Genomic DNA, 13559 nt, shown 5'->3' with positions numbered 1-13559 from the left:
TCCTTTTGGATCTGTTTTGCAAAGCATCTGCTATGTTTCATGCAGGCTAGGGCTGATTTCTGTGGAAGGGAGTGATTCCTACATAGGATTTACACACGACAGCAGCAGGCAGAGATTGAAGGGCAGGCTTAATCCTCAGCTGTGCTCCAGCTGATATCAAAGAGCTTTTACATTTAATCAGTCTCAAACACTGACAATCACAGAGGACAGAAAAGTACAGAAAGATACAGTAGAACCAAACTATCCTCCAGGGCAAGATGAAACAGAAAATTAAGAGCACAAGATTTCTTAAATGGGTGTAAGTCCACATTCAATAATAATGAAGAATTATACACAAATCATCCTGCTGTTTCAGGACAATAGTTTATCTAAATATGATGTCAGGCAAAAACCACTGGAGTGCCGATGTTAGGTAGGTATGAGCCAGAAAGCAGACATACGAGTAAGTACCCTGGGAGAGGACTTCTCCCCAAACCTTTTTTCCTCTCTTTGTTTCATCCAGGAGAGCAAACCCCAAACATAGTAGACCCCTCTCCAGAGAGCCTTTCTGTGCTCCGCATCTCTGCTCACCCACCTGGCTTTCCACATCAAGCAGAAAATGCTTCAGCTGCAGTGATCAAAAACATTCCCTTTCCTGCCCCACGGGGGGAATGCTGCTCCCAAAGCCCGCTGGGGTCTGTTTCTGTCCCTCTAACACAAGGACTGTTTTAATTTTAGACCCAAGCTGTCCTTAACCAGAAACATCAGAAAGACATGTTTTTAGAGGTTTTAACCAACCCAGAACAAAACTCTCAGCTGGAAGACACTCTTCCTTAAGTCCATTGCACACTTTCTTGCTACAAGATGTTCCCAATGCCATGCACAGGGCAGCCTCCCCACATGCAAGAGGCCACCTTCTTGATCTTGATATCTGTCGAGCCCAGATAAGACAGCTTCATCCTGTCCCCCAGCTAGCTGGCAAAAAACAAGCTTGAAAGTTCCTGTATCTCCTCCCGGTCCCTGTATATATAAATATGAAGTGTTTTGTGTCATCATGATAGATCTTTTCTGCCCTTCTGCTTTTTCGTCCATAGTGCTATTATCCCCCACCGTCAAAGCCTGTCCGTTCTCTTCTCTCAGTCCTACATCCGCTCCATCAAGCAAGAGCCTTTAGGAGCATTGCCCTCAACTATAAAAGGCCATAATAAATTCCCTTTCCTCATATTTCCCTCCAAACATTATTGCTTTCTGCAATGTTAACACAGGGTTACCCTTCTCCAGCTTCCTCCTTTATCAGCCCCCATCATTACTGACACTTGCTGTTGATCTCATATGACCGGTTGCTGATATATTCCTGCTCACCTATAAAGACAGTGTCTCTCCCAGCTCCCTGAGAGACTGAGACAGAGAGAGCATTTAACACACGTGTAACTTTCAGCTGACTGTTTTTGATAGTCCAGTCTTGGAAAGATAAAGGAACAGGAAAGCTTGTGTTGACATCTAAGCAGACATCTATAATGCAGCAGTGCAATATTCTGGGAAGCGTACATGTGGAGGGCTCTAGGGGAGGAACAAGCATAGCAGGGCTGTGGAAAATGGAAGCTCTGCAGAAGAGATCTGGGACCAAAGAGCATGACTGATACTAAGGATGGTAAATGAAGAGGTTACCTAGTGGTCCCTTTCTCCCTTAAGTCAGTACTCACTGGGTTAGACCTCCATATCCAGCATTATCATCAAAGACTTAGATTTTCTGACAGGCACAGCAAATAGGGAAGACAAAACAGCTTGACTTTACCTTTGGCATAAAAATAATACAAGTAGTGTAAAGAATATGACAGCTACAAGAAGTCTATGACAGTAATTTGAAGAATCTGTGCCCCTGAAAGATGCAGTAAAGTCTCTGGCAGCTGGTGGCCTGACGGAGTTGAGATGATGCAGACACAAGGCTGGGACCTGTAATCCCAAGCAGCCGGGCTATTTTATTATGCTTATTCACGTGAATACTTGTGAAATCTACAGGAGATCTATGGATTCTTTAGCTGATAATATCTCCTGACTGGCGTCCTTTATCTCTCTACTTGTGGCAAGGAAAAATGTCCTAAATGATCGTGATCGAGTTTCAGACACTTTTCTGACCGCCAGCTTACTTTTTTAGTTCTGTGACTCTCCAGAGGCTGTGCTCAGTGACACCTTAGTTCCATAATTTCCATGATAACAACTTAATTTTTGTCCAGATATCACAGGTATCTTACCCCTTTCTCCTTCCCTGAGGATTTCACACAAAAGATGTTACAGTGCTGTTCATAGATGGAGAGACATGTGAAAGAGACCTCTAACATCGATTTTTGGAATCAGCCTCAATGGTTGACCGTCCCGTGCCCTATAAACCACCCTTTCAAAGCTTTTACAATTGTGCAGCCTTCAAGGAATTGGGCTTTTTTCCTCCTTTCCCTCTGTAGAGAGAGAAAGAGAAGCCTGAAGAGTCACAAAGCCAGGAGCTCTGGAAAGCCTGCTGGCCATCTTCACGTGCTCCCGCTCTGCAGCACACGTGGCAGATCCAAGCCCATTGCAAGGAGAGGAAAAGTGGGTGATCTGACAGCTGGTGGTTTGGTGGGGATAAAATGTCTGAGAAAACCAGGGTGTTGCCTCAAAACATCTGAGAAAGAAGTTAAATCCATAGTATACACTTCTTTTGCACCTGATAGTAACCCTGTTGGGTAGGTTTTGTCATGTCCTTACAGGCAGCTTAAAATTTACGTTGTTCTGATCCAGAGAAACTAACTGGTTATTTTGCAGATGCAGATAAGCCTTTTAGAGTAGGGTTTTCTGTTTGGTCCCCCCTGTTCCACCCCACCCCCCGCTGGGGATGTGATGCAGTTGGGCATGTTTATCTTCCCAGTAAAGGAATTGCTATACACACCTGATATGACCAGCAGGTCGAGGGAGGTCATTCTCCCCCTCTACTCTGCTCTCATGAGACCCCACCTGGAGTACTGCATTCAGCTCTGGAGTCCTCAGCACGGGAAAGACATGGACCTGTTGGAGAGGGTCCAGAGGAAGGCCATGAAGATGATCAGAGGGCTGGAGCACCTCCCCTATGAAGACAGGCTGAGAGAGTTGGGGTTGTTCAGCCTGGAGAAGAGAAGGCTCCAGGGAGACCTTCTAGCAGCCTTCCAGTACCTAAAGGGGGCCTACAAGAAAGCTGGAGAGGGACTTTTTACAAGGGCATGTAGTGATAGGCCAAGGGGTGATGGCTTTAAACTGAAAGAGGGTAGATTTAGACTAGATGTAAGGAAGAAGTTCTTCACTGTGAGGGTGGTGAGGCACTGGAAGAGGTTGCCCAGAGAGGTTGTGGATGCCCCATCCCTGGAAGTGTTGAAGGCCAGGTTGGATGGGGCTTTGAGCAACCTGGTCTAGTGGAAGGTGTCCCTGCCCATGGCAGGGGGGTTGGAACTACATGATCTTTAAGGTCCCTTCCAACCCAAACTATTCTATGATTCTATGATCAGGAAGGAAAGATTTTTCTTTGGAAAATTTGTATGAACAAGCAACAATTTCCCAGAAAACTTTTTTCATGTCCTTCAAAAGTGGATTAAAATCTTCAGCTGCTAATGGCATAGCATTTTGAAACTGTACTTGAATAACTGGGGAAGGAACCAACATTGATAGAGGTAGTTGAATTAGGGATTAGCACAGAAAAAATACAAGAAGTAGTAAAATTGGGATTTCTGTTGAATCCAAGTTTGATCTGTACAAATTTTTGTATTTTATCCTGAATCTATCTTCAGCAGTGGCTGAATTCTGATTGTCTTCAGAAGAAGAGGATAAATTTGCCTGAGATCAATAATCCTTTATTAAAAAAAAGATACATTTAATTTTTATCAACATCTTACTGAATTCTATAACACAGGAAACCAAATCTGAAATTAAATTAGTTCTCAGATTTTCCTTTCAAGATACAACAGCTTTGAGAGTTATGACAGAGGACTTGTGCTTGGACTACTGACTTTTTTACAATCTGCTGAATGATGCGGCACTTTTTTCCTGTGATGTGACTGACTGGGGAGGTAGTAGTGAGCACGTAGACATCTGTGCCCAGACCTCACTGAAATAATGAGAGATTCAACAACTGATTGGAAAAGACAAATCTTCAGAGCCCACCACTGCCTTCTTCAGACCGAGCAACATAAAATAGAAACCTCGAGGGGACTGAGGAATCACTAATAGCATCAAGAAGGGAAGCTGAAGATAACTGAAGGTACTGGACATCCTGATAAGGATTTTCACTTGGTATCATCATAGTAATTTGGTTAAACAGAGAGAAGAACATGGCCCTGAGCAGACTTGTGGAGGCCAGTTTAGAATGAAGCACTGATAGTGAAATATGCAGTGATTGTAAGAAGATATTTTATTCCAGATAAATTACTTGGAATATACTCATTCCAAATTGGGGGGAAAAAAAAAATCATCAGACTTTGTCTGTCTTTAAGTCACTTGGAGGACACCGTCCACTGAACCAAGGGAAGAATTCCTGCTGCAAGTAACTCCCTCACCCTCTTAGAATCCATACAGAGATTTTTCTTCTGCTTGCTTCCTGGCTCCTTCCTTTTAATTTGGTAATCAAATCTTCTTCCTTCCATCTGCTGCCTTTTTTGATTGCTAATTTTTTGTCCCACAATAATATTTTCCATCTTTGACCCACAATGTCTGTAGGTTTCAGAAGGTTCTGTCCGTTTTAAGGATGTAAATCATTGACAGTACTTATAGAAATGTTAGTTTATCTGCATTATAATGATTCTATGATTCTATGATTGCCAGTGATGTCCTGTGCTCTTCACCTTTACATTTCCGGTAACTTTTGTCTTTGTATTGGGGCATAAAAATATCCTCAGAGTTACTGTTGCTTTTTTCAGAGGTGATTTCCACTGTGATCTCTCAGGAGTATACTCTTTATTGTAATAATTTCTCTGAGAAATAAAATCACTTCTTAAAAGTAACTACTTCTGCATACAGAAATTATTTAGTAATGACCTCACGTGAAAAAGATAGGAAAAAAGCAATGAGAAATTTGGAATTAACAAGATGTAGAAAATTTCCCTGCTGTATAATTAGCTTTTTGTGCTGGATCCTACATCTTGACCCTCATCTTGGCATTTTTATATCCTCCAAATACTCAAGCACACGTGAAAGTTTACTTCCATGACTAATCCTATTGATTTGGATCAGACTACTCACATGAGTGAAGTTATGTGTTAATATAGGACTTTGTAGGCTCAGAAACTCTTCGTCCGAACCTTGTCCTCCCAGCCTTTTGCCATGACCCATGAATTCCAGTGGTGTTCATTCATACACAAATAAACAAACCAGGGAACCAAAGGACATTAATTGGCCTGGAGCCAGGGCAAGGATGTCTTTTTTTCAGTCTGAGGTTCTCAAGTCTGGTCTCCTTGTCCCATTTCTGATTATGGTTCTCCATTCAGTAAGATTCTTGCCAGGGCTTCCCAAGTGTCAACTGCATTTTGAAGCAAGTATTTGAAGCTATGACAAATGTAAGATAGTTGGTTTATCTGTTATGAAGTGTTTTGTAATACATTCACATGAAAAATGCTCGTGAATTTTAGTAAAGAATGACATACAGGGTCTGAATTTTGTCTTGAATCAGTCAGTTTGTAGGTCTAGGAGAGCTGGTTTCATGATGTTGAAAAAGGAAATCCTGTGAAATATATTAAAATCCAGATGCAAGTTTTTTTGGTTTTTTTTATTATCAGGTTTGCCAAATACCAGTAAGGTTATGGAACTAATAAACTAAATCCTATGCTCATGTGACTCAATTGCCTCTAGTCTGAAGATAAGTCTGACTTAAAGATTCAAATATATGAAGTGTTTGTACAGTAGATGTGAAATGAGTATATCTAAGTATTAAATCACAAGCAAGTGTTATCCATCTGCTAAGTATATTAATGTACTGCATCATGTATACTGTACTTTAATGTGCTTATACTAAATTTAAAGTGACAGAAGGCAATCAATTTGGATATTTGAAAGTGAAAGGCTTTTCCAGCTTTTTTTCCCAAAACAGTGAAGTAAGTTTTTTTCTGGGTTTTTTTTTTTTTGTGATTTTGTGCTATCTTGGCCGATATTATGAGCAGTTCAATGAGAAATACCATACTACCTAACCTGCCAGAGAGCTGAGAAGTGAAGCAAGTCACAGAAGTGCTGGATTCTGGTTCTACCTTGCATTTTACCCATGTAAGTATACCAAAGTTGAGTAAAATCTCATTTAGGGTGCAAGATGCAGTCTAATTCAAAGGCTGAACTGAGCAGGAGTGAGAGGAATGGAGGAAGCAGCAGAATGCGGATAGATACAATTCAAGTCCATGTATAATGAATAATATATAAGCTCCATTTGAAAGTGGGAACATTTAGAATAGAAGGTTTTAACTCTATCTTGCAGCATGCATGACCATTATTAACTATTCAATCTTTTACCCTTGTGAGTGTCACCTCAGTTCCAACATAGAGTCCCAGACTCCAATTTGTACTTGTATTTATTCTCTGCCTTCTGCCTTTCTTGACCATGTATGCAAAATATTTTGCAAACTGAATGCGTCTTGTCGTTTCAGCAGATGAGTGCTTATTTTTCACTGAACCGTTTTTGCGTAATTCTAATAACAAGTTTATGTTGTATCTGGTAAAGAAATCCAGTAGTGGATTGTGGATTGGTCAGCCAGAATACGGCATGCTGTAGACATAAAAATATGGAAAGAACTCCAGACACTAGTCCTGTCTGGTGGAAAATTGTTATCTGCAAACACCATCCACATCTTCAAACACAGACCCATGAAATGCAAACAGTAGCATCTTGTGTCAATACCTTTGGCCTGGTCATGCACGAGATCTGCTGAAACGTGGCGTTTAGAGATTCAAATCTTCAAAGTGAGAGCACTCCCCTCCTGGTGGGAAGCGTGGCCGCCTCGGGTCTGCGTGCACGAGCACTTCAGCAGACCTTATTTAAAATTCTCCTCCTTTTTTTGCTACTGTTTGAGTTGGAGTGCTGCAGATCTGCCATTTCTTATATTCCACCTCCACGTGTTAATGGCCAGCTCATTATATCTGGGGTATGGTTCTTATTTCAAGCTGCTTCATTCTAGCTACCAGATACAAAACAGGCTTTTTAAGCATTTTAAGTGTTTTGTAACCTGAACTTACATGGTATATCACCTTAAGTGTGACCAGCAATGTCTGAGATACAGTTCCTGACTGCAAGCAGTTAAATTACTGCTTGCCCATGTGAACAGCCATCTGGTTTACTCCTGGAGTAGGAGTTTGAGTCCTTAGACCAAGTTACTCTCTCTAATTCAAAACCTATAAATCTTCACTAATAAAAAATGTAAAAAATAGTGGGTTTTTTTAAGAGGGAGAGGAAAAAAAAGAAAACCAGTTCTTTCATTGCATGGATAGCATTCTCAAAAGTGCTACAGCAATCTGGTTTCAATCTTAGCTATGATCCTAAGTAGATGCCTTCTTGACTCTGGCATCATCATGGCTGCAAAATAAGAAGCAGGCTCACTGGCACTGAACATACGCATGTCCTGGATTCCCTCTGCCTCCCCTCTGTGGAAAGCCGGCAAAAGCAGCAAGGCTGAGTCTTACATGTTTTTTCTCCAGTTTATTGTGTTTAGATGGGGTGAGCGTACTGCAAAGCTGCCGGTTGTCCACTTGATGGTATCAAGTAACTGAACACGGGAGGGTACGGCTGCTTAATGCTTTCTATTCAGGCAGACATGACCAGATAATTTTATAACAGGTAAACCAGCTGTGTTATGTTCTTCACCTACATGAACAACTCCTATGCTAGATTTAATCAGACTGTGCTTAATTTAGCTTGCTGCTCAGATTCTGTAGTCTGGTCTAGTCTATTCTGGACCAGCCTTGCTGTGAGGTGGATAAATTTGCCTCCATCAGGAAAATCACCATGGTTTTTCTGTAAGAAGAGGACATTGCTAATTTGCATCTTCAAAGACTCTCTGGTATCTATTTCTATGTGAAAACACATTAGGAAAAAAAGCTATTGGAAATAGTTTATTCTCAAATTTTGTCATTATCAAATAATTTCTGAGCATTTTAACAAACTTTTAGATGGCATCTTTCCCAGAACCAAGCTTTGGCCAAAAAAAAAAGTAACTTTAAGCTGGAGCAAGGAGGAAGGATTGGCACTGGTCTTTCTCCTCTCACTCTTCTTCATCATGTTTCCCTTTGTCTGAGGATACGTGTGAGCAGACACATGCACAAGGAATGGATGAGCGTTGTCTCTTTTCAGAGGTGAGACCAGGCAGGGCTAACGTTTCGCCCAAGCGTGTAGAGGTACAGCTACCCATTGTGAAAAAAAGCACGAAAATAATTTCTTGGATATTTTAAATTTTTTCTTGCCTGGTTTGGGCTTTGATTCTAGTATGGCGGAGTTTTCTATTTGTCCCAGACAGAAAAACAAAGGTTTCTCATCTCACCTTTTCAGAATAAGAAACATCTAGCATGAGATTTTTTATCCAGTAGGAAAGCGGCTTTGCATTGTGTCCCACAGAAACATGGTGATCTGGCACATTTGGCGATCTTTACGACGCCAAGTACATGTAAATCTAATGCAACACGGGACTTTCTCCTCTCAGGCTATTTCATTTCTGATGTGGAATATGCCTTGTCCAAAACAAACGGACGGCACGATGCTTGGACAGAAAGACTGCATCTTTTGGCCAAGCAAAACATTGAGCCAGGTCACACTGATATATGGGGACATGGTTGTCTGTGCCCCATATGGGGCACTGAAGCAGCCAGAGGACGTCCGTATCTGCACTGAAATAAGAAGAGCTGATCTTGGCAGTAAATCGCACCCCGGCCTAGATGAGGCAGCACCCACTTGAGTACCGCACAGGCAGCAGCGGGGTGCGGGCAGCCGTCCTGCTCCCCGCGGCGCCTCAGTAACCCCCTGCGTGAAATGGTAATCATAGCTTGAGGGTTTGCAGCTTTACTTTGCTGGATGTCACCACGAGCAGGGGTGAGTAACAGCGCTGGCTAGTAACAGCGCTGGCTACTAACAGCAGGGGGTAAATGTTAAGCGCTGGAGCTGGCGCTGATGGCTCCCAGCCCCTCGTGGGCCCGCCAGCCGTTCCGAGGCAGCCTGAGTGCTGCTCATACCACGCTCAGGGAGCCCATCCTATGCACCAAATAAGAGCATGTGGGTATTATTTGTTTTCTTCTGACAGATTATTCATTCCAAATACCATTTCGTCGTCTTATTGCCAACAGATAGTCTGTGAGCAAGTCCTCGTTTTGAAAAGAGCAGTTATTCACAAGTCCTGATCATAAGGTATGTGCCGCTTGGGGGAATTTGTTTGCAAACTGTCTATTCCAACTATTAACCGTTTATCATAAAGAAATTATCACCTAGGGCGATGCAATCATGATTTCTTCTCCCTGACTAGAGTCCACAAAACTTTTTTTTAGAAAGGAGAAAGACAAATTAAGAAGAATAAATGACTAGCTATGAACTTCTGGTACGCTTTATTCAAAGTCTAAGTAATTATACTGAAACCCACAAAGCTTTTTGGATCCATGTCTTCATGGCAGTTGTGATTGCTTGAATACTTGGGAAACAATAGGTAATAAAACTGCACAAATATGACTCCGTAAGGAAACTTGATTCGTAGTACAAACCAGCACTCTCAGTATTATCTGAGAAGTACCACAGTTGGACAAGTCTCTTTTTCATCCCACGAGTCTTTATATCTTATAAGTAGTCAGTATTCACGTGAGTAAATGCCAACCAGGGTGAGCTACGTGTTCCTTCAGAGTCTGGTCCTGCTTTGAGAAGTTTCTCTGGTTCGAGAAGTTTGCTGGGCACAAGAAATGTCACACAAAGTGCTACACAGGAGATGCACTGTGGTAATGCCAAGATGAGAACCAAACTACGACAGGTAAATGCAGCATTTGGAAGATAAGAGGCAGAGGGGAAAGGAATGGAAACCATCAAGCTTTCCACCAGGCCACGCGTGCAGTTCTTTGGATGTTGATTCTTCTTTTCTCGTCGTACAAACCAGGAGCAATGAAAACGGGCTATGTGGAACAGTGAAAAAGCAACTTGGTAAATAAACAGAAAGAAAATCAGCTAAAATTAAACCGACTCCACGCAACAGGGAGTTAGTGCATGCTGCTCCTTTGGAAGCGAGCCCGCACATCGCGTGCGTGCGCTCGCCGGGAGCCGGCCGCCGAGCTGTACACGTTTATCCTCCGCGCTCTAAAAAAAGAACGGGAGGACAGGGCGCTCCCCGTGTTTTATGCCCGCGCCGCGGGCATGACAGCCCGCTCACCAGCCGCCGGGAACTACCGCGGTCTTCCAGAACTTCCCCCGGCGGGGCGGGCCGCCTCCCGCAGCCCCTTCCCCGGCACCTCCCGGCCGCGGACGCTGCCCCCCTCCGCGGCCCCCCTCATTTGTTAGTCTAATGCCCCGCGCGCCGTGCATACATTATGCAAAGAGGTTATCATACATACTGCCCCCCGCGCCCCAGCCCGCTCCTCCGCCTAGGTGAATAAATTATGCTAATGAGGGCGGGGAGGTGGGCCGGCGGGCGGCGGCGGCGGTGGCTCCGCGGCGCGGCTGACAGCGGGGCAGCGCGGGCGCGGGGGCTGCCTGCCGGCGGGGCGACGCGGCTGCCGGCCGCCTCCGGGCTTCCCCGCCTGGCGCGGCGCGGCTGCTGGGCGCCGGCAGGCAGGTGGAGGGGGAGCAACAAGTCCGGCGGCGGCGGCGGCGGGGAGGAGAGCGGGAGGCGGCGGGGGGGGGAGCGCTTCCCGCCCCGCGCCTGAAAACCTCTCTGACAAGTGGCAAGCCGTTAGCAGAGCACGCTGCTCCCTCCGAAGGGCGGGTGGAAGCCACGGGGGCTCGCCCCGCACCCAGCCCTGCTGCCGGCTTTTGGCTCCTCGCCCCCTCCCCCCCCCCCCCCCCCCCGCTGCGGGACTGAGTCGCGACCCGCTGCCGGGCGGCGTGCGGTGCGGGCTGCGGTGCGCGCCGCCGCTTCGCCTTGAAAGTGTGTGAGCCGGTTGCGGGCTTTTCTTCTACTTATCGCATTTTTTTAAAAATATTGTTATTTTGCCTTTTTGTTATTTATTTTCTCGTACTTTATTGTTATTGTTTTTGTTGCCGCTGTTTGTAAACTAATTGCCTCCATGGGGGGCGGAGGAAAGGAAATCAAAGCTGCCGCAGCCGAAGGGTGTAAAAGCATGCTGGGGAAGAGCCGAGGAGCCGCAGGACGGGATGGCAGCGGGAAGCTCGGCTGCGGCGCGGACCGCTGCCCGCGGCGGGCCGGGCCGTGCGGTTCGGCGCTGGCGGCTCTCCTCTCGGCGCTGGCGGCGGCCTCCTGCGTCTACCTGGGGGTGCGGACCAGCGACCTCCAGGCCAGGGTCGCGGCCATCGAGGGCGCCCGAGGGGGCTTCTCTGCCGCCGCCCCGCTCCCGCCGCTGCCCGGCTTTTCTCTGGAGCAGCTGAACGCGATGATGCAGGAGAAAGTGGAGCGACTTCTCGCCCAGGTGTGCGGGACGGGGGGTGGCTGCGCTCAGCCTGTGTGTGTGCCGGGGATGGGGGGTGATGCGTGCGGGGCGACGGGAGGCCGGCCGAGGCGATGAGGGGGGCGGCCGGAGCAGCCCCGCGGGCGGGAGGTGGGGGAGAAGCGGGGAAAGTGAGCCCGCATCCCCGGGCGGCGGCGGAGCCCGGGGAGAAGCGGGCCTGAGGCGAGGGCCGGGGGCGGGGGGCGCCCCCGGCTGCTGGGACGGGCGGGCTGGGGGGGCTCGCGGGTGACCCCCGCGCGGACCCCACCGTCGCTTTTCTCATCTGTAACTTGCTGCCGTGCCCGAGCCTCAGTCCCTGCGTTTCTCGATCGCGCGTGTTTAAAAAAAAAAAAAAAAAAAAAAAAAAAAAAAAAAAAAAAAAGGCGCGGGGGGGCACTTGCGGCGGAGGTACGAGAGAGCCGGTGGCGTCGGGCTTGTTTTTGTTGTTGTGGGGGTGGAGAAGTCAGTGAGACACCTTGGGTCGAGTCCAAGCGAAGAAGTCATCGCTGGTTGCGCAGCCTATGGAATAGCGGTAAATCCCAGTTTGCGTCCGCGCCGGTCGGGAGCGCTGGCTGTGGCGGAGTGAGCTTGCTGAGTGCCCTCATGTTGCTCCTCTTGCCCACAGAAATCCTACGAGCACTTGGCAAAAATACGAGTAGCGAGAGAAGTGCCTCCAGAGTGCAACTGCCCACCAGGTAACAGACACAGCTCGGAAATCTCCTCTCTGAGGCATGTAACTCTGGGGGTTTTGGTATCCTGTGTTTTTCAAATACACGTAAGTCAGATCCAGGGAATGCCTCTTCAATCAACAGCTGTACCTTGGGTGCAAAAGGTGTAAAGCCCAGAATCATCTGTTTCCACTGTGGCACTGGATTGGAATTAATGCTAGTTAAAAACCCTGGTTAGGCTGGGTGATGCCAAAAAATAACACTTATGAAGAAGTTAATGATCTACCCTAGCAAGAAGAAATATGTTCTGTCTTAAATGGGGTAGTACTGAATCAAGGCATCGTGTGCTCGGCTTGGGAAGTAGAACAAAAGTTCCTAGCAAAAATATTGAACAACTTATGGATTGAAACAGGTGGAGAGTCCGTTGCAAGTTAGCAGTAATATATACAAGAACTTTTCAGTCTCATTTTTCTGTAATCTTGGATGAAAGCAGTTCCCCTAGGAAGGGATTGCAGGTTTTATACTGAGGGTTCAAAACTGTGTGTGTTTATGCAACCAGTGATGTTGCTTGACTTTGGAAATGGGGCCTCCTAATACTGGGATTGGTTGTTCATACACACACACTGCAATGTTTCCTGTGTTTTTTGTGCTGCTTTTTGACAGTCTGATAACTGTCAATATTGTTTTAGCTGTATAAACTTCTGCTAATATATACCCAAGTTCAAATGGCATCTTAAAAGTTAAGAAAATAATGCCAGTGTTTCACAGGGTGGTGTAGGAATTCCAGCATCCTCTGTGTGATGAGGCGCACTAGACGCACAGTACGTTTTACATATCCTGCCACTCTTTATGAAAAAACATCTCCTTTACAGATGGAATATCGACTGTCAACAAGACTTAGGCTGATGATGTTTGCCAATAGGATGTGTGATAGTACTGTGTATATAAGGAAGGAGCTCTTCTAGTTTAGGATTTAATTCCTGCCAAACTTACCAGCCTGAAAGGACTGCCGAATGTTGGTGTTAAAACTGACTACAATGGTTGTTACAGTATTTTGCTGATGATACAACTGAAAGCAGAATATTTACTGGCTGGTATAGGAGTTACCGTGGCTAGCATGAAAAGGACAATATATGTGACTATGATGTTTTAAAAGAGTGCATAGAATTACTCAACTCCCAGCTAGTTTTGGTAAGGAACATTGGTTTCCTACTGTACTATATATATTTTTTTTCCTTTAAGGCTAACATGAGCATACAGCGTTGATCTTATTTTTTTCTGTTGCTTAACTGCAATTAATTACAAGATTCAAGTTTG

The 13559-nt window shown here is 45.6% G+C and overlaps 1 protein-coding gene across 1 annotated transcript in view; it reads left to right on the top strand.

Annotated features, from left to right (window-relative positions):
- The first annotated feature begins 11196 nt into the window (after positions 1-11196).
- COL25A1 (collagen type XXV alpha 1 chain) overlaps positions 11197-13559 on the top strand; it is a 325074-nt gene continuing 322711 nt past the window's right edge. The window contains exons 1-2 of the mRNA XM_050896370.1: positions 11197-11556; positions 12200-12269. Of these exons, the coding sequence (XP_050752327.1) occupies positions 11197-11556; positions 12200-12269 (430 nt within the window). The remainder of the gene's footprint in view (positions 11557-12199; positions 12270-13559) is intronic.

This window comes from Gymnogyps californianus, chromosome 4, assembly GCF_018139145.2.
Source record: "Gymnogyps californianus isolate 813 chromosome 4, ASM1813914v2, whole genome shotgun sequence".
Classification (NCBI taxonomy): domain Eukaryota; kingdom Metazoa; phylum Chordata; class Aves; order Accipitriformes; family Cathartidae; genus Gymnogyps; species Gymnogyps californianus.
Note: the sequence above shows the minus strand (reverse complement) of the source record. Positions and strands in the feature narration are given on the sequence as shown.